The sequence below is a fragment of the Stegodyphus dumicola genome, chromosome 12, assembly GCF_044657685.1.
Source record: "Stegodyphus dumicola isolate Sdum_Otavi_A_Nest chromosome 12, ASM4465768v1".
NCBI classification, from domain to species: domain Eukaryota; kingdom Metazoa; phylum Arthropoda; class Arachnida; order Araneae; family Eresidae; genus Stegodyphus; species Stegodyphus dumicola.
Window position 1 is genome coordinate 113,365,367 of NC_140779.1, and position 25,998 is coordinate 113,391,364.

Sequence of the window (25,998 nt, forward strand, 5' to 3'; positions counted from 1 at the left end):
TATTCTTCATATACAAATCATATATTCATCATATTCATATCCGCAAATGTCTATAGTACAATTTGACAACTCAGATCAAATGATATTTAATAAGAAAATAATACGGTAAATAAAATGTAATGCGAAAAAATACAATTCAGTTGAAATAAAACTTGATTAGAAAACTTATTCTGAAAATCATTAGAGGTGGGGGACGGAATTTGCCTTATTTAAGTTTCTTTAATTCCATAAATCTCATTTATTGTTGGGAAACATTTTCCTTGGTAAAGGCTAATAATTAAAAACCAGGAGATTCGGTGATCTACCGGGGGAGCCTAGGAAATGAGATGAAAAACCTGGAGTCTCTGGATAAGAACGGGAAAAATGGCAGTTATGCAATACATATCGCTTTCCTTTCAGGGTTTTGGTATCACACTAGTGTAAAATTAGGTTCATTAAAAATTTTTTGATAATTTTGATTTAAAAATTTGTCTTTAGCAATCCTACGATCACCATTAGCAGCTAATCGATCAGTTTTTTTTTTTTTTTTTTTTTTTTTTTTGAAACCGCCAAAATCAGTAAATTATGTTAATGATTCCAAACTTTATTTGGAAGAATAGATAAATTTAGATTATTTATTCTGGAAATATTTGGAAGAATAGATTATTTATTCTCCATCATTAAGCAAGCATATGAATCCATAAAAATAAATAAAATAATTTAAAAAATCGTCTCGACACTTGGGAGAGGGGGGGGATAAAAACTTGCATCGTACTTTCATTGCCAAATGCGCTCACGACCGGTGCTAGGATTTTAGCTACCTTGTGCTTTTCTAAATTCTAAACATTCCCCCACACTCTTTAAAATGAACCACCCTTAACGCGTACCAGTTATTTTATTTTATTTATTTATTTATTTATTTTTACTGACATTCACTGATTATATCTATTTCGATCTTATTTCTTATCCGATGAATGCGTTAGATATGTAATTTTTTCGCGGTTTTCCTAATATGCAACATTAATACAAGTTAAATTGCTTTAGAAAGCCTTAAATTTCTACCCGCATGTAATCCTCATGTGCTTTGCCATATTTACTTATTTCCATAAACATAAATATCTAAATGAAGGAAACCGGTTCAGTAAAAGGAAATTAAAAACTGATTGTCCTAATGAATAAAACTGAGAGAGCCTTAATAAACGGAGAAAATATATTTCACTTTTAGTACACAAGACAAAAAAACTATTGTTGTTTTCAACACCAAAAGTGCAGTTTCATTGTTATATCTTTCGCGCAAATACACTGGGAATAAAAATAAAAGAAACTTACGCTAGCACATCAAAGCAAAGTGGAATGTTCTTAATCCGAATGGAAGCTATTCAAAGGAAACATCTAAGCGTCTCTAAAATTGAAAAGCGTATACAATTTTGATTATGCATTCATTCACTACCGGTGCAATGCAGACTAGGTACTGCGGTGAAAAGCTAAGAATTCTTAAGGGCAATAACATCATAGTCGATCGCAGATTTATCGTCATTTCATGTATCAGAATCCTGTAACGCTAACGGCTGACTCCAAAGAGCCATAAAACTTAATTGCGGCATCCGCTTACATTTTCTTGACTGGTGAACATACACAGCTTGCTGAACTGAATAATAATAATAATAATAATAATAATAATAATAATAATAATAATAAAGAACTTCAATAAGATACATTACATATATGAACAAAAAATGCTCCATAATATTTAAAGAATTCAACGCTATTATTAAAATAAATATTAAAAGAAAAAGGGACTATGTTAATTTTAAATAAGAAAAATTATTAATCAAAGAACTTACATTGTTTCAGTAGCCCCTTTTCTTGAAGTAAAGCTGGAGTCATAGCTCTTTTCATGTATTTACTTCTGAATTTACGTGCTGCAATATAACATTAGTCAAATAATGCAATATAACTACTGTAACCTAAAACATTAGTCATATAAACATCCAAAGAAGAGGCTTAAGGAAGCAGGAAAAGATCTCTGGGGTATAGCTTGTTCTGCTACTTTAGGATCTTGCTGGAAGTGCTCTTGTTGATCATTTACTTTACCACTATTTGCTGAGCAGGAAAAACAATGTGCGACTTTTTAAAGGGAAGTTTGAATATTATTAATCAGTCCAAAAACAATTTTTGTAATATTTAGTCAATCTAGCTATATAGTCAAAGCCTTTACGCCTATTATTAAAAATTTGTACATAGACAGAAAATTCTATTGCAATTATATGTGAAAATGTAAGTAACTAGTAATGTAATTTCTGAGTAATGCAACGAGAAAAAACTTAGAGACAAGCTATGTCGGAAAAGTAAGAATAGAATACAGCAGTGGTGCCCAACCTTTGGTCCATCGCGAGCACATTTTGGCCTATCGCAAGCACATTTCCAAAACATCAACATTTTTGTTAAACATATTTCCAATCTTATGTGATACATCTGAAATATTAATTTCAGCAAATGGGTTTGAGATGAATAATAACATTGGTTAAACTTTATGAAAATCAGAGAAGCGGAGTTTAAAATTATTTTTGAGTGCATTTAGGTTTTCCGAGTATTTCTCTGTTTCAATTGTCTTGTGGTTATTAATATGGCTTGATAAATTCTGAAAATGGGTGAATTTTTATTATTTCATCTTAATTCATCCACAAATTTAACTTTATCTGAAAAGCACTTACAGTCCCAGTCAATTGAAAAGGGTGTTTTTTTTTTTTTTTTTTTTTTTTCTTTTTTCTTTTCGTTGGAGATCTTCGTTCAGTTTGTTCAGTTTCGCTGTTATATCTGTGAGAAAATACAGATCGGATAACCAATTATTATTATCGTCCAATTCATTATATCTTTCGTTTCCGGAGTCCAAAAACTGCTTTATTGGCGAAAGAAGTTCTAAAAATCGTTGAAGTACTTTTACCCTGCTGAGCCATCTGACATCGGAATGAAGCAATAAGATTCCATGTTCGCTATCACGTTCATTAGTCAACAATCAATTATTTTATAACGTCTTGCAAGATATCTCTTATGACTATAAATGCTTACCATATTTTAACAATTAAGAAATATAAATAAATAGTTATTTTAAAATATTTTTTGGTCATAGTACCTAATCGGGCTGGCGAGCACATACAAAACGATCGGCGAGCACAAGGTTGGGCACTACTGGAATATAGAGACAAGTCCATTTAACATTGAGTGAATGGTTATCTAGGTAATTTGGCGAGAAAATGCCAAAAATCGCCAAGATCAGGGACCATTTGGCGACATTTGTTCCGGTTCCTGTATCACTGTATTGTAATTGAATAAATGCAATTGATTACTATATTAGCTATAACCCTAATTCGATCCTCATATTGCCTTCCAGTAATTTCGAGAAGCAGAAAGTACTAGAAATATCTCGACGGCCGGGTGAACACTTTATAAAGCCGGTGAGAGCATCTGCTGTCAGTGGTTGTTAGCTGTTTGCTCAGGGTGAGTTTGGAGTGCTGAGATTTCTTCGGGTAGCTTTCTCTTTAGCTGCGCTTTGCATTGCGCTGTATTTAACGTTCATAGTAGTTAGAAGTTAACTACTGATTGCATTCTGTGATATTTTGAAGAGTTATACGACTATTTTAGTGGAAAGTTCCAGATCTCTGAAGTGTTTCTTATGATAATATAAATTTAATCAAGCTCTCATTGGACCTATGTGCATTCAATCTGTAACAAACCCATACGCACGCAACAATATAAATTTAGTAATAATACTTTTTCTCTGAAGTAGCGCTTCCTTTTCTACTTCACTCATAATAAGTTTACAAAAAATGTTAATTTTTCAGTGCCTGGCTAGATGAATTTTTTTCTTCAGCTTAGTTTTCACTAGAAGAAACTTTTTACAGCAGTATTAGGCAATTATCTCTTTTTGTCAATGCCTTCACTAAATATTTTATCAGACACAGTTTTATGAAAATTGACGACAAAAGATTTTTAAATTTTATAGCAAGACTCTGGCATAAAACTTTTTGCCCTCAGGTTGAAAAGATTCTTTTATTGACGGATATTTTTTTCCTGGTGTCAATACTTTTTCTTCTATTATAGCGATTCACGTAGGTTTTCAAACTTTATCCATCAGGCAAAGGTACAGCATTAGAGCTTCTATTAGGAATAAATAAATGGTAATTTAAAATTCACAATTTCTGATAAAATTAATAACAAAGTCTTAAGCTATTGCCTAAAAATGCATTTAAAAACTTTTTTTATAATTAGTTTAAAAGTTTGCAATTAAAATAAGCAAATATTTACAAACATAGTGCATAATAAAAATAAAATGTCTGAAAACAATCATATATGATGCATAACTTTTAATCCCACTTTTGAATTCGTTGTCCAAAATAGTATCAAAAGCAATTCAAATCATGCAAAATGCTTTTCATCATATGCTTATGCTATTAAACATAACAATAACTTAATATGTGACTTATCAAAAACTTTAATATACATGGAAATACAAGATATAGGAGTTCCAGGTAGCAAAAATTTATTGCAATCCTTGAAAACTATTGCATATGCTTATTTAATAATTTGTACTGAATACATAAATTATGCATACGTTACATATGAAAAATTATGCCTTAAATTTAGAAACGATAAACATTTTATAGGTCTGAAAAATGGCTGATAGAAGAACTAAATTTAAAATTCCTGGGAAGAAAATAAATAGAGATAAAATCTCTATTCAAACTATACAGCAAGAAAAAACGACGACTACTTCAACTAAAGGCAAACCAAATTTAAAAAGGAAAAAAGACAAGTGTAACGAAGATAAGCATAACTCTCTTGTTAATGAACATTCATCTAACTTGGATGATACTGAAAATAAGCACAGAATAAAAACAGATATCTTGCCAAAGCATAAAAAGCCAAAACTATCACCTGCTAAACTAAAAAATGAAGACAACTGCATGAATGAAGACTATCACTCTTTAAATAGCATTATAGATTACGAAGAAGAAAAGAAATATTTGATTCCAGTCTCTAATCATGCAGATAATTCTCCATCAAATGTAGTTTCTCCAGAAATGGGAAACAGAAAAGTAAATGACATCAAGAATCCAGATTCTAATAAAAACATGAGTTTAATTACAGATAATTCACAGGATGCAGTTTTATCTAATCACAATGCAAAATGTTCAGCAATGGAAATATCCTTTGATACACAACAAACAGTCAATAAGCTGAAACCTTCTACATTATGTTTTGAAGAGATTTTCTGTAATAATGAACATTATAAGCCAATTCACAAAGAAAAGGAAAATAAAATGGAAGAAAAGGCTATCACATCTTACACTAAAAAAGAAAATGAATGCAGAGAGCTTGGAAAATTTGAGGATAAAAGTAATAGGGTATTTACAACAAAAGAACAAGAAATAAACTTACAAAATGAAAACGAAAATGAATCAAACGAAAAAAGTGTTGAGGCGACTGAAGAATTAAAATCAAAAATCAAGCCACAGATAGAAAAACTGGAAGTGGCTGAATTTTGTAAAGGAGCTGTATCAGGTGCTATGAATGAAGGCATTGATACAATTATAGAATGTGTTAATCCCTTGGTAACAGATAATAACAACCTTAGTGTTATACCTCAAACAAAATCCAGTGAACTTGCAATATATAAGGAAAGTAATATTGTTATGAGTGAACAAAGTACATGTTTTAATCAGAAAGAACAGAATGCTAATCTGAATAAATCTTCTGAATACGAAGTGGAACAAAATTCAAATACACATGATGAAATGAATGAAAGCATTATAGAAACGCAGAAAATAACATATGTAATGACAGAAAGAAAGAACACAATCAAAGTCATAGATACATCAAATTTAAAGGCAGAAGAATGCAAAGTTAAGCAAAACACACTACCTAATAACAATAGCATTATTGAATCAACAGATTCAGATAAAAGAAACAAATTACAGCTCGATGCAGAATATAAAACATGCATAAACAAAGAAACAATATTCAAAAAATTATTCACGATTCCTCATATTAATGCATTAGAATATGATAAACAGTGCAAATATAATGTTGATTCGGATATGAATGTACATGATAAAACAACTTTAAGATTTATTAATAAGAATGATAATCATTTACATTTTCCCTTAAGAGAAAATCAGTGTCAAAATAATATAGAAGACATACACCATTCAACTAATATAGAAAGTGTACATATCTTAGAAGATAAACAGAGCAGTAACGATATGATGAATAATAATGGCAAAATGAATAAAATTAAAAATTTTAGTGATGAAGAACGAACGGCAGAAACGCCGCAACATTTAACAGAAGATAAGAAAGGTAATGCAAATGACAGTACAAAACAAATACAGGTGTCAGATCTAAGCAAATATTCAAATACTAAACTTCAAAATAATATTGCAAATGAAAATAATTTTTCCTCTTCTCATCAAATGTTTAACACTAAATCCTCCAAATTAATTAAGGAACTTCAAGAAATTTCAAAAAACATATTCAAAGAAAATATATTTGATGAAAAAGAGCTGAAAACAGGGAGCATTGTTTTGAATGAGAACATGGAGAAAGATGAGGGAAATCTTATTCCTATTGGAAAATTTGCACATCTGAATGAATTGTTCCAGTACAATAAAGATACAGAAAGTGTTGATGTAAAAAATTTATCAATTCAGGTTATTGCTAATTCAAATGAACATTCAGTTGGAATAGTGGAAGACAAAGCAAATCAACGTTCTGATCAAACAGATTCTGAAACAAAAATCAATAACCCAAATAACATAAAAAATGATATTGGAAACCTAATAAATGCACCTTTTTTAACCACAGCAATGGATTATATTAAAGCAAAATCAGAAGTCATTCTATGTAAAGATGTTACAAATAATACAAAAAATATAAACACACAAACTTCCATAAAATCTCCACAGGAAATAACACAAATATTTTCAACTGAACAAAATGTAAAAGAGAAAGACGAGAAAGACGCTACCAAACAAGACATAAAAGAAAAAGACCCTGCTGATTTTACTGGTAAGTCCTAATAATTATGTTTAAAACTAAACCGAGTTCAATGTTTTTACATATATCCATTGCCTCATGCTCGTTTTTTATTCCTTTAGTAAGATAATTAGTTCTAATAGAACAGCAAAAATATAGTCTGTATCATGAACAAAAATGAGATAAGAAACAATCAATTGCTCATATAAGGCAAACTGAAATATTTTGACTTCCTATGTAGCTGATTTCAAGAATACGAATATTTAAAGTTTCTCATAATCAGAAATTACTGTAAAATATTTAAAAGCATACCTCCTTCTACAGTAATAATTTTAAATATCCTAGAGTAATCAGAAATTACTCTAAAACATTTAAAAGTATACAAACAGATTAATTTTGTAATGACCTATCTATATTAATAAATATATTAATATATAAGTTATACAAGATGTATAATTAGCTATATTAATAAGAACACATTTAAGTATTGCAATTTTTTATTTATCTGATCATGCAAATTAATAAACTGCAGTTCTTTGATGCCCTCCTTAGTTTTACATACTAGATATTTTAAAGTTATTGTGTCTTTAGAAAAAAAGTTAATCCAATGTCAGTACGGTATTAAAATATCACTGATATTGTTTTAACCCTTGCCTCATAATGTCTTGAGAAAGGTTCAATGATAGTAAAATCAATGTGGTGTAAAAATATGATTATTTTAATTTGAAGATAATTCACAGGCATAATGTGAATATTTAAAGAACAATGTACCTCATTTGTAATCCTAAATTAATTCAACAGATAGTTTAACAAAATCTCTAAATATAAAAATTACTAGAATTTCTAGCTTTAATTTGATATACTTCAAAGTTAAAAAAAAACTACTACTTTCCTTCCTTTTAAAATTATAACACTTAAAGGGGGGACTGAAAAGTAATCCTTATTCCATTTTGATACAAAGGAGTTCGCTAATAATTATAAAATACTTTTTTACTTTTAATCTATCAAAACACACAATTCTTGAATTTATGTGTAATTTCTTTTAAACAATTTCTGAATTTCATTAATGAAAATTCAGGTGTATATTAGTAACGACTATGTGTATCAATTACTTTTGTTTACTAAATGTACTTTTTTAAAATTAGAAACTGATGATGACTTGGATATGGATGATGGCTTTGCACTGACTGCTTCACAATTAAGTATGCTAGAGGCCAATGAAAAAATGGAGATGCATTCTTCTTCTAATAAAAGCACCAGCCAACAAACAGATAAAAGTGATTATATTTGGCAAGAAAACAATTATGTGGCATCTGAAATAATAAAAGAGCTCCGTTTTTTGAGGTACAGTTAGAAATGTTAAATTTAATTTCTTATTGTATCATTTTGAGTAAAAAAGCTCAAAACCAACTTACGGAGAATACAGGCTGGATATAGATTTTATTTCTGGCTTTATAACAAATTTTTACTTATATATACATGTTAACGCTAAAGTGCCAAAGCCGTTAATGTGCACATTACCAAGTTAATCCGCAGATTAACTGATTTGCTCCGGGAAAGTGCGGAATCGACAGTTTTTCGCATTTTACTTAGGTAATGTGCCCATTAACGGCTTCTGTATCGTTAAAGTTCAAACGTTTGTTTCTTTCACATCCTTTCTTGCCCACCAGCGGCCAAGCGGTAAAGTCGCTGAACACTGTTAGTTCGGTCGGAAGTTCGAATCCCGAGAACGGGCTGGCTGCATGGGCATTTTCGTGGTTTTCCCATGTGTAACATGTATACGAATCTTTCACGAAGGCGTCCCTCCCCTTAGGCAGATAGCCCTCGAAGCCTCAATCACATAAAAACTAAACCAAAACCTCATTTCCTTTCCCTTTCCCTCCACTCTGCACATTACCCACTAGGCACTCGCTAATCTGCACATTGCCTACTAGGCGCTCATTAAACTGAAAACAAGGTCTTTGCTGGAACAACAGCAGCGTTTCTGTACGCTTAAATTAACATAATGATGTTATTTATTAATTTTTCGATATCTAAGAAATCAAGTTAATATAATCAAACAGTCAACAAATTAGTTCATACAATCAATCAACAATCAGTTAAAAAAACTATAATACAAAGAATAAAACAGTTTAAAATATTATTACAATTAAGGAAATGAATTTGCAAAAAGTATGATAAATTATACTTATTAGTGCAATCTAATGACTGGTCACACTTACAATTAAATTACATGGCATTGGAATTACATAGCAATTGGATTTTACGACAAACACAACTATTTGTAAAACATTTAAATTTGCATTAACATTTAGATTTGCGTTAACATTTTCTGAAATGATCAACAGTTTAAAAGTGTATGCAAGTAGCGGCTGTTTTAAGCGTACAGAAACGTTGCTGTTGTTCCAACAAAGATCTTATTTTCACTTTAACGATTGATTGCCTAGTAAGTAATACGCAGATTACCTACGTAATTTTGAGGTTAACTGGGTAATTTGAGAAACGAAATAATTTTTCGCACTCGGATCACCTTAGTTAATCTGCAGATGAGCTAGATAATCTACAGAATAATTGATTTCCGCACTTTGGGGGTAACATGTAAGCTGTTTGATAGGGAAAAATGATTTTTTCTAATTTTTTTCGAGAATGATTTATTTATCCTCAAATTTTTCCTACAGTAAGTTGATATCAATGTAATCATCATTAACTGTAATTCTGTAAAAATCTAATGGCTAAACATGTATTGTAGATAATATTCACGACGTTCGTCCATACTATTTATTGTTAACCATGAAAACAAAATATAAACAAAAAAATTTTACATGGTATTAGATCTGGATTAAACTGTCGATAAGAAATACATTCAATGCTATTTCTGGCTAGATATTGTGTCAAATTGTATGCCGTTGGCTCATGTGATATAGTGAAGCGGGCATCACGAAGAAGGGTGCAGCCCAAACATTTACTTTGAAAACGATTCCCTAGTTTCATCAAAACTGATACTATTATGCCATAACTGTACGCTTTAAAGAACCTATTTTATTGGCATGCCAAACTTTCTCCCCGTTTGCTTGATTACTTACCTTCTTTCAAAACTTTGAACCATCAAAATATAACAGAACAAGGAATGTATTCTTCAGATCATTTCACATATTAGTGTTTTGCCTATACAGCCGAGACTTCAAGATCTGGACTCATCAGGACTTTGCAGACTCTGTATTTTAATATATAAGTTTGAAACTACTAAGATGACATGTAAAAATTACAAAATTAAAAATATGAAATACTTGTTTATGAAGAAAATAAAATATTTATAACCTTAAAGGAATGAAAATTTACCCCTCCCCTCCCCCAAAAGAGCTTAATAATTTTTTTTTTTTTTGTTTTTTTGTTTTTTTTTTTTTTTTTGTTTCATTAAACATTTATTTCAATGTAAATTGTTAAATCTGTTCCTTTTTACTTTCTTGTACGAAGTAAAAAGAAAGTATTGTAATCGCGAAAAATTCCGGATATCATATTTTAACGAAAGTGTCCATTTTGACTACTATCGAATGCAATTTAACGATGTTTTTGCATGACATTTGTACTTAAGGACAGAATAACGGACTCTTTTTCCCCAAACGAATTATAAAACTAATTTAAAATTAACTCAGAAGAGTTTTTTTTCGTGGCGTCTATACGTACGTGCGTACAAATGTATGTATGAATGTATCTCACATAACTCAAAAACGAATAATCTCAAAACATTGAAATTTTGTATGTGGGACTGCTTCAACATGTGGATGTGCGCCTCCCTTTTTGGTTTCAATCGGCGGCACCAAAAGTATATAAATATATGTATATATATATCCACTCTGTTATTCGGCTCAGTGAGCTCAGTTTCTTTATTCTTATATGTTTGTAAACTGTACATTTTTTGCTTTGAAAATTATTGAATATGTTGTTCTTATCTTCCGGTTAAGGTTTTTATGCCTTTAGTTAACCTGCATGTTTTAGTTGTATAATTATCAACCATTTAAAAATTAAATAATTTTACTTAAATAAGTATGGCTAAGCCTAATTTTTTTAACACCTTAGCAGCCATATTTGTTTACATTTGAAACTTAGCAGAATAGTGGATTTGTTGCCAATCTAGAAAAACCTAAACTTCGCAACAACAAAGTAACGTCTTCTTTTATTATTGCGAATTAAATTATGCTTATATCTATTCTGGAATTATCATTTAAGTTATTAAATTATTCCATATATTGACTCAGCGTCCACAACAAATTAAGTCAGTTTCTACGCCTTCAGTGTCTTTTTGCCGAGTGAGACTGAAAGTAAACTTTCAGTTTTGTGCACCGAAAAATCATATATCTTCTTGCCCGCTAGAGTAACGCATGCGCATTAAGTAAGCACGCTGAATCGTCTGTGTGTGTGTGTGATTATGGCAAAGCCACGAGGGCTATCTGCCTAAGAGGAGAGCTGCCTTCGTGGAGGTCTTCCTAAGGGTAACTGGCTCGTATGCACGTTACACATGCGGAAAACCACGAAAACGCCCATGCAGCCAGCCCGTTTGCGGGATTCGAACCTCGGACCGAACTACCAGTGTTCAGCGACTTTACCGCTCGGCCGCTGGTGGGCCCTGAATCGTCTGTGAAAAGCTGTTTAGTTTTTAATTGTTTAACTTCTTTTATACATCGTTTTGGATTTACTATAGTATTTGAATAGAACATGTGGCAACGATTAGATAATTCTTTAGATGATATATATTTTTTTACTTTCTGAGTTATAAAATGAATGAGATGTAACGCTGTTTAAAGTGAATCTAGCGCCAGAGTATCGCTATGGTAAATAAATATAGTGAATTTTAAAAAGCGCATTTATTCTATTGTGGTTTAGGCGCTATCGATGAAGTAGATTTCATTCAATTCAATAAGTTTATATGAAATGCAGGACAAAATGCGCATAATATAATACTTCGTACAAGGAAGTCGTGTAAGGCTTCCTTGGTCCCTTATGTGACGCATGTGGGGCTTCCACGTGGGGCATCAAATTTTTTTTAATGCTTATTAGTTTCAATAGTTTGTTCAACTCCCTTGATTATATTTTGATTCCATGTATTATAGCAACTTTTACTTAGTTTATAGAGTCATTGCCGTCACTGGGATTGGATCTAGACCTCTCGAATACACCTCGAGTGTGCTACCATTACACCAGGAAGGCATACTGGAAGGAAAAAATAAACTACCTTATAAGTTATAAACACATCTTAAGTGATTAAAAGTCAGTCATAATAAATTCATAATAAAGCCATTATTACAACTTTATTATGAATTCTTTGCCATTATTCAAAGTCATAATAAAGCCATTATTATGATATTATCATGAGTGATTAGTTAAAAAAAAAGACTGGAGCTGAACGAGCAACTTGAAATGGATGTAGGAGAGTGATTAGTTCCAAAAAAACTGGAGCTGACATAACAGCTTGAAATCGATGTGGGAGATTTATGGCATCAAAAGGCAAATATTTTCTAAATTTCAATAAAAAAAAAAAAGAAAAGTGAGAAAAAGAAACCTAACAATTTGCATTTAAGGATAATGCAAGTCCAAACTCCCTTTACACAACTTTTTTTCAATTAATATTAATTTTTAAGTAATGGTAATTGTATTCTGTTTTTGGCATTCGCTTTCTAACCATTTTTCAAACTTTTTATATATGCAATAAATAAAATAAAATACTGTAATTTATAATTTTATTTCATTTTTGACATCAAACACTCTAGTAAATTGAGGGTTTACTGCTTTCGAAGATTTATTCATAAAATGATTCTAAAATAACTTATGCTTGATAAATTCTGTTTCATATTTTATCAAGCATAAGTTAACTCTGAACAAGTTATCAAGCTAACTCTGAACTCCATACATTAACTTTAAACTTAACCCTTTCCGGCGCGCTACCTTTTAAAGTTTTAGTTTTGTTAAAAAAAAAAAAAAAAAAAAAAAAAGGGTAGGCAGTCTAATTAGGCCTAGAGGAGTACACAAGAAAAATTTTGTGAAGATAGCACTTATCATTTTAATTATGTGGGTGTGCCGAAAGTGGGCCCACTGATTGAATAGAGCTTCGAAAAGAGTGCTGAAACGAGCATTGTTGTCAATGAACTGACCGATGAGATGCGGAGAAATAAAGAATACAAACTCTCAGTTGTCCTAGATTATCGGTGAGTCCGGTCTGGGAACACCTAGGGTTCGCAGTTTGATTTTAGGCAAGATTTCAAGGTAAAAATTTAAAACTAATATAGAATAAGGAGATTAGCATACAGCCAAAAAAATAACATAGAAATTACTTTTCAAACAATTCCTTTTATATCCTAAAAAAAATCTGGAAGATTTCTTTGGAAAATGAGGCTCTTAAAAAACTAAACATGGCTAAAATATATGGACTGGTTTGTGTTGAGCTGCCATCTACTATAAATAAAGAAGGTTCAGAGTAACCTATAAGCCCTTTTTCATTCAATTTTTCTGTACGTACAGAAGGAAATTTTTAGGTGTGTCCAGACCGGAACACGGACACACTGTGCCGCAAAGGGTTAAGGCAGGCATATACCAACAAGTTGCATTTATACATGAATATTTTTCCAGAAATGCCACTGGAAGTGCTAGAACTATATAAACGAGGAGAAATACAGGATTATAAAAATGTGTTATGACATGTTTATTAACCACATATTTATAATAAGGTTACAAAGTATTTCTCCCACTTTCCTAGCGCGCCTTCGTGGTGTAGTGGTTCTGCACAATGGGCCGGTATTCCAGAGGTCCGCAGTTCGATTCCCGGCGAAGGCGTTTGCTCAATTTTCATCTCTCCGGCTTTTCCAATTAACCTAATGTCTCTACAGTGGCGCTCGAACTAAAAGGGTTGTGGATTATGATTCTCCACATCCAAGATTTGGTGACTAAAGCCCTAGGTCGCCCTTTAAAAAGGGGAGTATATAAGGTATTTCTCCTACTTTCCTAGCACACCTTTGTGGTGTAGTGGTTCTGCACACTGGGCCGGTATTCCAGAGGTCCGCGGTTCAATTCCCGGCGAAGGCGTTTGCTCGTTTTTCCTCTCTCCGGCTTTTCCAACTAACCTAATGTCTCTACAAGGTGCCCACTTGAGTTCATAGAAGATGTCAAAATTCCTTCCGGCTTTCCTTTTTCACAATGCCAAAATGTGGATGCATAAACACGTGCAAAAATATCATCCCTATCACGGCCACATCAGATATTTTAATGATTCTCGCAATGAGGCCAATGCCAAATTCAACGATTTTTCATTAACAGTCCTTGAACAGATTTCAAAGGTAGAAAGGAATTACGGACAAGCAAGCTGATTGCGACAGCCAAGTCCACCGGTCAATCCAGTGTGTTGCAAGAATCCTGTTTATACACTCTTTTGCAAAAAAATCCAAGCACCATGAAGGAAGTGGTTGTTTTTGATGAAATTAAATATGTGTATAGCTCATACACAGATAATAAAATGATTAAAAAATCAAGGTCGTAGTACCTGTTCACGTCTCACAATCACCTATTGAGTGTTCAAATTAGTAGTTGGTCGAACCGCCCCTGGCGGCAATGCATGCTGGAATTCGTCGAGGCAAGGAGTGGTAGAGGTTCCCAATGCCATTCTGCAAGGCATTCATCAGTTGTCACTCCAGATCTGCGATATTTTGTGGTGCTCGAATCTGGCGGTCTACCACGCCCCAGACATGCTTGATTGGTGAAAGGTCTGGTGACCTTGCTGGCCAAGGAAGAGTATCAACCGCACGGAGACAATCCAGAGATATGCGAGCGGTATGTGGTCTGACATTATCTTGTTTGAAAATGGTCCCAGGATGACGTGCCGTGAAGGGTAATGCAACCGGCCGTAGGATTGTATCAACATATCGTTGAGCTGTTAAATATGTACGGAGGATGACTAAAAATGACCTGCTGTCATAAGAAATAGCGCCCCACACCTTCACACCACGGGTTATGGCTGTAGACACGAACACGTGATCATCTGCTTCAGGAGTGAAGCGGGATTCATCGCTGAATACTATACGATGCCAGTCTGATGGCAGCCATGATGAGCGGCTGCGACACCACTCCAGACGACTCCGCCGAAGTTGTGAGGTCAAAGGCAAACATCATAAAGGCCTGTATGAGCGTAATTCCGCCTCAGACAAGCGCCGCGAGATGGTGGAGTGTACCACGGGAGGTATAGGCGTGGCTGTAGTGCGTTGAATAGTCGACAATGATACCGTTGGGGCAGTTCGAAACTGGTGAACAATCATCCTATCTTGCTTCACATTTGTGATCCTTGGCTATCCAGAGCCTTAATTTCATCGGTAATTTCCTTGTAGCAACCATTGCTGCCAAAATCTGCAGCGTACAGACATTGAACAGCAGTGTCTGTACGCTGCAGGTGGCGGCGTATTGCTCGGTATGACCACCCAGCTTCATGCAACCTTACAATGGTACCACGTTCGAAGTCGTTACAATGGCAGCAACAAAAAAAAAGATAAATTTTCCGCCTCGGTTACTGGTGTTATACTTTGCGAATTGCGCACTAGAAATGCATACTATAATCACAATTCATGTTCATTTGGCCTGAAACTTTGATAATTTACATGTTTGATGAAGATGTTTTTGCATACCAAATTTCGTCACAATCGGAAAAGCCCTTCCTGGTGCTTCGATTTTTTTTGCAAAAGAGTGTATGCTGTTATACATAGTTACTGAAAAATGCTGGAACCCTACTATGGTTACACCGCATATAGTTTCATACAATTTCAGGAATAACATGCAGCATTTCTGGCAAATATGCCCAATTAATTGTGACAGAAACCGATTCAGTCTCCAAGTATACCAGCCCTAATGCAGAGACTAATGTAGATGAGTTGTTACAGAGCATCTAAGGATGTAGCACGTAGGTTGTCATAGGCCAATCATGCATATTATGAACACTGAAAACATCCTCATATGAAAAAACACTTTTACCATTGTGAACCACTTTTACCATAGTACAAAAAATCTTGAGGGTCTTATTATTTCTTGCCTTCAGTAGTTGCGCCTATTGCATGAGAAAATATGTAAGCTTCCTACCATGATACTTGCTGCAGGCTGGGTTGAGACACAAAAATATCAAGTAAAATAGGTTATGCATTTATATACAGATTGCACTGAAACTGGACTATAAACTTTTTTCTCCAATGCAGCTCTGCACATCCTTTGTTTTCCAGTATATTATAGCTTGTTGAGTGATTTCTTTCGCACAGTCTCTGATTCAGACGTGTAAATGCTTAATGATTGAACATACATGTGTTAAGGAAGTTATTTCTTTAAAATATAACTCCTTTGGGACCCACTGTCCAATAAGGCCCGGACCTTCTTATTTTTTTTATTACTGTTAATCAATATTTCTAGTGTCATAAGGGCTATTTCCTTTGAACACTGTTGATTTGTGAAGGCATTCTGGACATTTGTTGGCGGTTTGCTTTTATCAATAGTTCCTTTCGTTTTGCCTATTTCAGGACATAAAAGCTCTGTATGAGGTTTTGAGCAGACATTACAACATACAAAAACTTTACACATTTTGGCACAGTGGCCGAATTGTAAACATTTCAGACAACAGTTCTTTTCCCTAACTTTCTTTCTTTTGTCTTCCAAGAGAGAACGATCTGGCGACTATGCAGTCTTTATTATTCCTTTTTAACATTTTCTCTTTTACTTTATCTTTCGGGATAATACTTTCAAAGCCTTACCTGGTTAACCGTAATCTTCAATCATCCGCGACCTCCCTCTTCTAAAAGTTTATTAAAAAAGTTAAACTCGACTTCGAGAAACTCACTTCTCTATCAGAATCTTCCTTTCCCCCAACACTGCATCTCTGCTATGCTCTTAAAATATCATCAGCTAAGTAAGTTTCTATCATAAGGTACAGCCAGGCTGAATTACTGTCTACATCAAACCCCGTAATTACTGAATGTAAGACCTTAAATGTGCTTCTACCTTGGTAAACAAGTCATACAATGATATAATCTGTCTTAACCCCTATCTTGAACATTTACTGCAATTAATTTTAAAAATTCCCTGATATATACTTCGATAGGAATATCTTTATCCCCATAGCGCTCTTGAAAAGCTTTCTAATAATTTGCTGAAGTTATTAGGTAACTTTCTAATAAATGCCTAGCTCCAGTTCCAGGTTCTATAGCTTGCAACAAATATTAGAACTTGTCACAATCATCTAATTCTTTATCTTCATGTTTCTTCTTAAACTGTACCCAAAATGACGAACAAAAGGTTTCATATTCAATTTAGGTAATTTATACGGTTTGGATTTAGAGTTACAACTAACATCAGAATTACTAAAAACAGTGTCATTCGGAACTTTGTTTACATTTAGTAGTTCAGTAACTTTTTCTTTTAATTGTGATATATTCATCAGAATATTTCTCATTTTTATCCATCTCTTTCACAATGATGGACTCATCACATTTATCATCATCTAGTAACATATCTATTATATTGTTTTATAAAACCTTTAATTCGCTCATGATGCTTTCGATTTAAGCATACAAATCTAGTCTAGATTTCAGAATATTATACGTTTTTATAAATGACGCACATAAAGGAGCATGTTTCTTTTTTAATTTATCCATGTTCTATTATTAATCAATTTTAAAATATACTGTCCTCCAAAAGTCATGGAACGGAAAGTTTTCTATATCTAATTTGAGAATGAAACAACATAGAAACAAGAAATTTAGAAGACAAGTTCAACACAAATATGAATTACAACAAAAAGTTGCACTCTTGGCAGAGAAATCCAGTCTTGGAGAAACAGCATATCACAGTTTTTTGAGGATAGATGGGGTGGAAATATTACAAAAATGGGTTCTAATAAGGAACGTGTCCACCCCTAGCTGCAATACATTGGCCGAAGCGATTTTCCATGCTGTCAAATTGTAGGATTTTCCTTATTTTGCATAACAAATTTATTTTAAGTTTGATACCTGTTTTAAACTTCACAACTTCCCCTCACATTCTCTCGCCAGGATGTAAATCTAAATTAAATGAAGTGCTATTTAAACGTGTGATTATCTCATTTTAATCAGAGCGTGTTTCGCTAGCCAAGCGCACGTTTCGTTGTTATTTAGTAAGCCTCTAGTAAGCCTCTTGGCCTTATCAGATTAGTATCACGCTGGTTAGATTCCTTGTGGGTCCACCTCTTAGGCGTAAGCTTAAGTGCGCTCTTGCAATATTTATTTTAGGTTTGATTTGCCAGTGCCAATGATTATAAGTTACGGAGTGCCTATATATCAAAAACATGTACCTCCACGTCAGAAAAATATCTAAGTAGTGAGCAGAAATAGGAAAATTGCATAATTGGTTATCATGATACACACTAGAGGGAGCTACATTAGCTCGAGAAAGTTTAGGGATAGGAAAAATCAAGTTTCGGTTTTTCTGGAAGTTTTATGATTTTAAACTTATTTTTGTACTTTTTAATTTTATATATACATATTTTTAGTATTTTTTTTTAATTTTATACACATAAATACGACACTAAAGCAAAAAGCGGAAAGGAAAGATTTTACAGATTAATAGGCTCATTGGCATATGGCACTAATCATAGTGAAGTAAAGATTAAATTTTCGCGACGAAATATCCAGTACAGAAGCGGGCATGATGTGATTAAATAATGAACAGATTAATAAGAATGCACAGGTGGCCACTTTTCAGTAATATTGGAGTAGGAGAAAGCAATTATGGCAGAGCAATTACATCAGTACGGGTCCTTCATGGGCCGGGCGTTAGAACTGAGAAGACAGGGGTGGGTCTACGCCTTTTACCTGGAAGATAGATATCGTATTCGCGTCCGATGATGGAGCGAGGTCTTTTCTGCGAGCTGCGAATAGCAGGATCGTAGGCTGGATCGTTGAAGTGCACGGTTATCAATATGTTCAATTTTGAGGAATAAATTTTAACGAAGTTTTTTAATAACAACGTCTACGGGTTTAATGTTAAGATCCGAATGAATCACACATAATAGGCTGCATTAAGGACTAAACGCAGGGTCTTACTTTGGAAGACTTGAAGTTTTTTGTTGTGTGTTTTTGCGGCTGGCTGTACCCCAGATGGCGTAAGCATATAAAAATATGCGTCGAATGCTGGAAGTATAGAGAAGAACTTTGTTTTTGATTGACAAAGGGCTCTTTCGGCCTAGAAGGGAGTAAAGTTGGGTTCTGACAGTCTTCGCTTTGTTGAGTGCATAATCAATATGAAGACGCCAGATTAATTTGGAATCAAGTATCACTCCTAGATACTTATATGAATTTGACCAGTAGACATAGTCATCCAAGAACTTTATATTAATGGTAGGGTACGGGATTCGGGAGCGTGTGAATATCATGGCAGCACATTTAGCGACGTTAATTTTGGTTTTCCAAGTAATAAGCCAGTGCTCAAGGCTATGGAGATAACTCTGAATATTGTGAACCAGAACATTGAAATGTTTGTGTTTTGTTAGGATGGCCGTGTCATCTGCATAGAGTGCTAAAGTAACACTGGGTGATTTTGGAATGTCGTTGATAAAGATGTTGAATATAGTCGATCCAAGTAGACTACCTTGAGCTACATCACTTAGGACTGGACGGGGAGCCGAAATGACAGAATTAACTCGTACTGAGAAAGAACGATTAGTGAGATACGAGTTAATTATGGGATTGAGCCGGAATACCAAGTCGCATGAGCTTGATAATAATACCCGTATGCCAAGTCCTATCAAATGCTTTGGCTATGTCAAGAAAAAGGGCGCCAATAAGCATTTTGCTACGAAAGGGTTTGACTTGTATTATATTCTACGTTTTAATTTTCACCGCAAGTAGACGGTGTGGTTGTAACGCACGGAGTCCGTGCCTTTCTGTTAAATTAGTTTGAATCAATAAAGGTTTATTTTCACCCTTCTTCTGTGCGGGTAATTAATTCACGCCTGTGCGAAAATTCGCCAGATTCATTGCAGGATCTAATTTAGTTTATGTCGAATAATAGAGACAGATCTTACAAATTAAGTTGTAGGTCAATGAATTGGGAAGTAACGACCAGACACGGAGTAATCTTTTTTCAAGCTTATCTAACGACCTTGGAGGAGGACTTAAAGCAGCAGCCTGTCTCCCAATGTAGTCCTAAAGATGCTCTATCGGATTCAGGTCTGGGGATTGAGCTGGCCATTCCATCCGCTCCATACCGTGACCCTCAAGATATTCTTCAGCAACCCGAGCTCAGTGCGGTCGCGCATTGCTCTCTATCAAAAGAAATCCAGGATCAATAGCAGCGGCATATGGGCGGACATGTTCATCAATGATCTCGTCTCGATATCTTATGTCGGTCAAAGTTCCTCCACGAAACAAATGTGACCACCGACCAGCCCAAGCCATTATTCCACCACCTCTCTAACTTTCTCTTTCCAAAATGAGGGATTAGTTGTTTCTGGTGTGTTGTTCCCTTTAGATCAGTAATCACTCTCCTGAAGCACTCTTCGTGAACCTGGCCACGTCTGTAAAGAGAACAAACACCCATTGTTGACTGGTCCATAAGATGTGTTCTCTTGTCCAATGTAAACGGATATCTCTCTGTCCTCGGGCCAAAGGGACACAAACAACTAGTCTTCTTGCATACAGACCTGTATTTTGCAGGCGTTTGCGCACTGTAGTGGCTGAGATTCTTGTTCCTATTGCCACTAAATGATCTGCCATGAGCTGAGGCATATGGTAATATTGCTCCTCTTTCGGACCAAAAGAGCTAAATTACGGTCTCCCGGAGCTCTTATAACTCTAGGTCTGCCTGGAACATGTCTTCTAGACACATAATTTAAGAATTCAAACTGATTCCATAATCGGTGGACCACACTGCGAGAGACATTGAGACGTCTAGCAGCATCAGCGTATGGCATCCCCATTCCCATCCATCCGATCACCCGCCACCTTAACGAATCGGGCAAACGACGTTTTTCCTGGACATTGATAGACTTTCTTGTATATTGTCAACGAAAATGATTAACAACTGAAGATCAACACTCGTGAATAAAATTTAAATTTTTCTCCAATTCCTATATAAGTATTCCTTTCTATAAAATAAAAGTGGTAGCTATTGTTTTTGCACATATTGTCTTGAACTTCGTTACTATCATGCATATAAAATATGAATTTAAATGTTACTGACATTTTTGTAATGGTGAGCCTTCAAAAACATGCTGTTCCTTAACTTTTGGAGGGCAGTGTACTGTGACTAACTATAACTGAATACTGATCATTAACAAATTTGTTTCGATACCTTAAAAGCGCTCTAAATATTAAAATTCAATAATATTCTTTAACAAAATTAAAATACACACTTTATTCAAGAACATAAAACTTCTAATATATCTTAAGATGAAAATATTAAATATTTATTTCTATTCAACTTGAATTAGCATGTTTTCTTTCAACACAATCCAGCTTCAGAAAATAAACAATATTCGAGTACTTCCGTTTTGAAAAGCATAAATAACTAGATATTCATTTATTCGTTTTTCTTTAGGACAACACATCCTAGTGGCGGACGCCAGAAAATTTATATTAAGTAATAATTAACTGCTGTTGGTTGAAGTTCCACTGACGTATGCAGGTTCTACTTATTCATCTTTTTTTAAAAAAATAAGAAAAACTTCATTTACCTTTTCGAATGCGTCGGGACTCTAAACGTGATGTCTTGGTTGGAAAGAACAATCTTCTTCACGGAAAACACAAATTATTTCTTGATACCACATATTGATTCACATTAAACATTGAAATGGAAAAAAAAATATATATATATCGTCCATACTGGCACAAACCGGAACTGAAAAAACTCATCGTCTATTATTACAAAAAAGAAACAAGTTTAAATTTTCGCTCACTAGTGGAACCATCTAGTGAGAGAAAATACACTTTAAAAATGAATACCTAACACCTACTTGTACATGATGCAAATGACTGTGGACTGCAGTACAATGACATCTACCATTTTCAGCTGGCATTCCAGACGCAGGTTTCCATATTAGTATGATTTCTCGTTAAAATGCCGGATAAGTTTAAACAAAAAAAAAATTAAATGACTTTCTAAAGTGCTTTGAAACCATACAGCATTGTGTTCATAAGTAAGTGTTTAAATTTGGTTTACCATGTTATTAAGCAATAAACTATATTCTCATATTTATGAAAGAATTTAGAAATTAATATAATGACACACGAAATTTATCTTATATATAATATTTTTATTCATTGCAGAGATGAAATGGCCACTATAAAGAAACTCCTACAGGAATATGTTGAAAAGAAAAAATAATTTTTCTTATTTCTATAAGAGCTACATTGGAGAATTTATTCCCTCCCCCCTATATGGCGTTTCTTATTATACCTAAAAGGAAATTATTTTATGCTTATGAATATATACAATAAAAGTTCAAAAAATAATGAGAGTAATCAGTGCAGTCACTAATCACATGATCTTGTTATAAACCATAACAGCGCAAACAGGAAAGACTCACACTTAAAAAAATGTACGCATTTAAGATAGTCTATAGCTATCAAAACTGCAACTTTGATAATTTTTGGATGATAATAAATGTGGTTATACAAAGGCGTCTTCCAAAAAAAATTAAACACTTTGAGAAAAATACATTTTAATACATTCCATCAATTTTTAACGCTCATTTTTTACTTATTTACAAGGCAAACTTTGTCATTTTATATATAAGAACATAACAGCTTTTTTAACCTCATCTAGTTAAAATACAAACAAAGATTGTTACCATTTATTAAATGGAGAAACATATCTACTTAAAATTCATTATTCGCATTTGTTATACCAAATATATGCTAAATACAAAAAACACGCATTTGCAGGGCTCCCAAACTAAACAATTTCCCTGACCAAATATGATGATGATATTGGGAGAAAAACATGCATCTAATATAATAATTTAAAAAAAAAAAAATCAATACCAGACCTGATAGGGAAGGGTCGATTCTACAAACATTTACAACAGTACATCAATTACAATAAATGTTGCTAATACGCATGTTGCCCATTCTGCCCTGATTAATTAATATTAATATTATATAGATACATTTATGAATTATAAAATATTCAAAATATAATTCAAAATAAAAGTATTCAAATATTCGTCTACTATGGGACAGCGTTGGACAAACATGTAAATTTTACTGCATCCATGGAGGGGGACTAACGACTTTTCTCATTAGAAAATTGTCAAAGAGGGGGCTAAACTGTTTCGGATCACGCCGGTCTGAAGGCTATATTATGAGAATTTCGGTCCGGTTTTAGAAGGTTAATGGAGACTTTAGGACGTGAAATGTTTTAGAGTAATGGACACTTTTGGTTTTGATTCTTCCCGCTGGCGTGTGTTTTCAGGTGGCGTGTGTTCACCCGTTTCAGGTGGCGTGTGTTCCACCTGAAAACAATAACTGATTCAACTTCCGCTGTGGTGATTCCACCTTTTATTCAAGTTGATCCATCTCTTTGATTTCACATGTTGGAATCGATGTTTGAATTAGCTATTCCTATACGTATAAGGGAACAAGAAACAAAATTCAACTATGTCGTGACTCACTCACCACCTAATATCGCCACTGTTATTCTTGATGTCATCATTCAATCCGATAAAGTCAAACCATATGAGGATCTGAAATCAAAAATTATCGAAAGATATTCGGAATCAGACTCAAATTCGTCGGCTGCTAGCATGCGTAGGCCTCGGTGATCGGAAGTTCAACGAAGTGCTCCGCATTATGAAGCGTCGAGCAGAGAACCACATTATAGACGACCCTTAAATCAAACGATGCCTGTTCATGTACAAACTATACTAGCTTCCATCTCTCCTATTACTTCGCATAAAGCGGCGGAAGTAGCAGATCGAATTTTTAAATAACACAAATATATCCGCTTTCGTCTGTAACAACGCATCTTCTTCGGAAAAAAAAGCCAGTTCTTCATCTCGGGCTCTACTTCGTGAAGAAATCAAAGTTCTTCGGAAAAACGTTTCCTTACTACGTTCCAGGAGTTAATCCCGTGGCAGTTTTTCTGGCGGTCCCAAATCGCATGACGCCAAGTTATGCTGGTATTAAAAATGCAAGGACAATGGAAAACAAAAGACACATCGCGTCGCCCTTTCATTACAGATCGACCGACATGTACGTAAGTGTTTTCTAATAGATTCTGGCAGTGATGCCAGTTTAATTGTTCCCAATAAATCTGAATTGAAGGCACCAGTACTCCAAACATTTCGTGATGCAAATGGATCATCCATTAATGTCTATGGTCGTAAAACAATAACTGTTGATTTTGGTTTAAGACGCAATTTTTCTTTCTCTTTTTATATTTGTACTATCACATGCTCGATCATTGGTGCAGATTTCTTATATTTCTTCAATTTATCTCCTTAATTACGTAAATAAGCGTCTAACAACAAATTTTAAAGTATCTGCCAAATTAAATAATTGCAGTATTTTTTCTGTAAAATACTCTTGTGTTAATAATGTATTTGGTAAATTATTGTTACAATATCCTGATAGTACTAAATTACTGAATCCAGATCACCCTGTGAAACACAATGCTGTGCATTATATAAACACTAAAGGGCCTCCTATTTATTGCTGCTAAACCTAGACGGCTAGCTGCTAAAGCTGAATCAGAACTGCTAAAGCTGAATTTCAGTACATGATTCAACTGGATCATATGAGATCTTCAAAATGCTCCTAATCTTCGCAGAGATCTTCAAAATGCTCCTATTCTTTGCCCTTGCATATGGTGCCCAAGAAAGGTTCTGTTGAATGAAGACCTGTTGGCGACTATCGCTGTCTTAATGCACAGACTGTCAAAGAAATGTATCCTATTCCATGCATAGCTGATTTTACTGCAGAATTGCATGGTAAACAAATGTCTAGTCACATTGATCTCGTATCACTAAATATCTATACATCCGGATGATGTATATAAAACACCTATATGTGCTCCCTTTGGTTTGTTTGAAAGTTTGAGAATACAGTTCTTTGTAATGCTTCCTCAACCTTTCAACGGTTTATCGACAAGATCACTAGAGATTTGTCTTTTGTTTACGCATTTATTGATGATTTCCTTGTAACTTCTAATATTGAACAAGAACACGTATAGCATTTAAACCTGTTATTTTCTAAACTTCAGGAATATAGTTTGTGTATAAATGTCGAGAAAAACAAATTTCGTCAATATACCATAGACTTCTTAGGATTTAAGTTATCGGGTGAAGGAATTGAATCCCTCTCTGATCGTGCAAAATTCATCCTAGAAATTTTTCAGCCGCAGACTCTTTTACGCAATTACGCCGATTCTTAGGTTCATTGAATTTTATAGACGCTGTGTTCCTAGAGCAGCTCACATTTTAGCTGCCTTAGTAAAATTCCCTCAAGCCAAACTAATAAAAAGAGACATTCTCGTTGCAAAGCTTCTACCGAACGATTACAATGGGACGATGAAGCAACACTCTCCTTCAAAGCGGCTAAGGATATCGCTAAAGCAACCTTGTTACGGCATCCAATTAAGTCTATGGTCAATACAATTAAGTCTATGGGTCCATGCGTCTGATGTAGCAATCGGCGGCTCGCTCATACAGCGTGTTAAATAACAGTGCGAACCCACAACCTTCTATTCGGCTAAACTAAGCAAATCTCAAAAAAATTGGTCCACTTATATCCATAAACTCTATGCTATGGATCCAGTGAAAAAAATTAGACATATGCTTAAGGGAATAAATTTTGTCACCTATACTCATCAGAAACCCCTTTATATTTCCATTCCAGCAACATCCTGACAAATGCAGTCCTCACCAATTACGCCATTTGGATTTTATTTCTCAGTTTATCACTCATATTGAATACACTGAAGGCTCTGATAACACTG

At 34.0% G+C, this 25,998-nt stretch overlaps 1 protein-coding gene across 1 annotated transcript; it reads left to right on the plus strand.

Annotated features, from left to right (window-relative positions):
• The first annotated feature begins 4,648 nt into the window (after positions 1–4,648).
• On the plus strand, positions 4,649–22,506 carry LOC118188443 (uncharacterized). The gene is made up of 3 exons (XM_035358879.2): positions 4,649–7,047; positions 8,160–8,358; positions 22,329–22,506. Exons 1-3 carry the CDS (start codon positions 4,653–4,655, stop codon positions 22,384–22,386), a joined length of 2,652 nt encoding a protein of 883 aa, XP_035214770.1. The 5' UTR covers positions 4,649–4,652; the 3' UTR covers positions 22,387–22,506.
• The last annotated feature ends 3,492 nt before the right edge of the window (positions 22,507–25,998 follow it).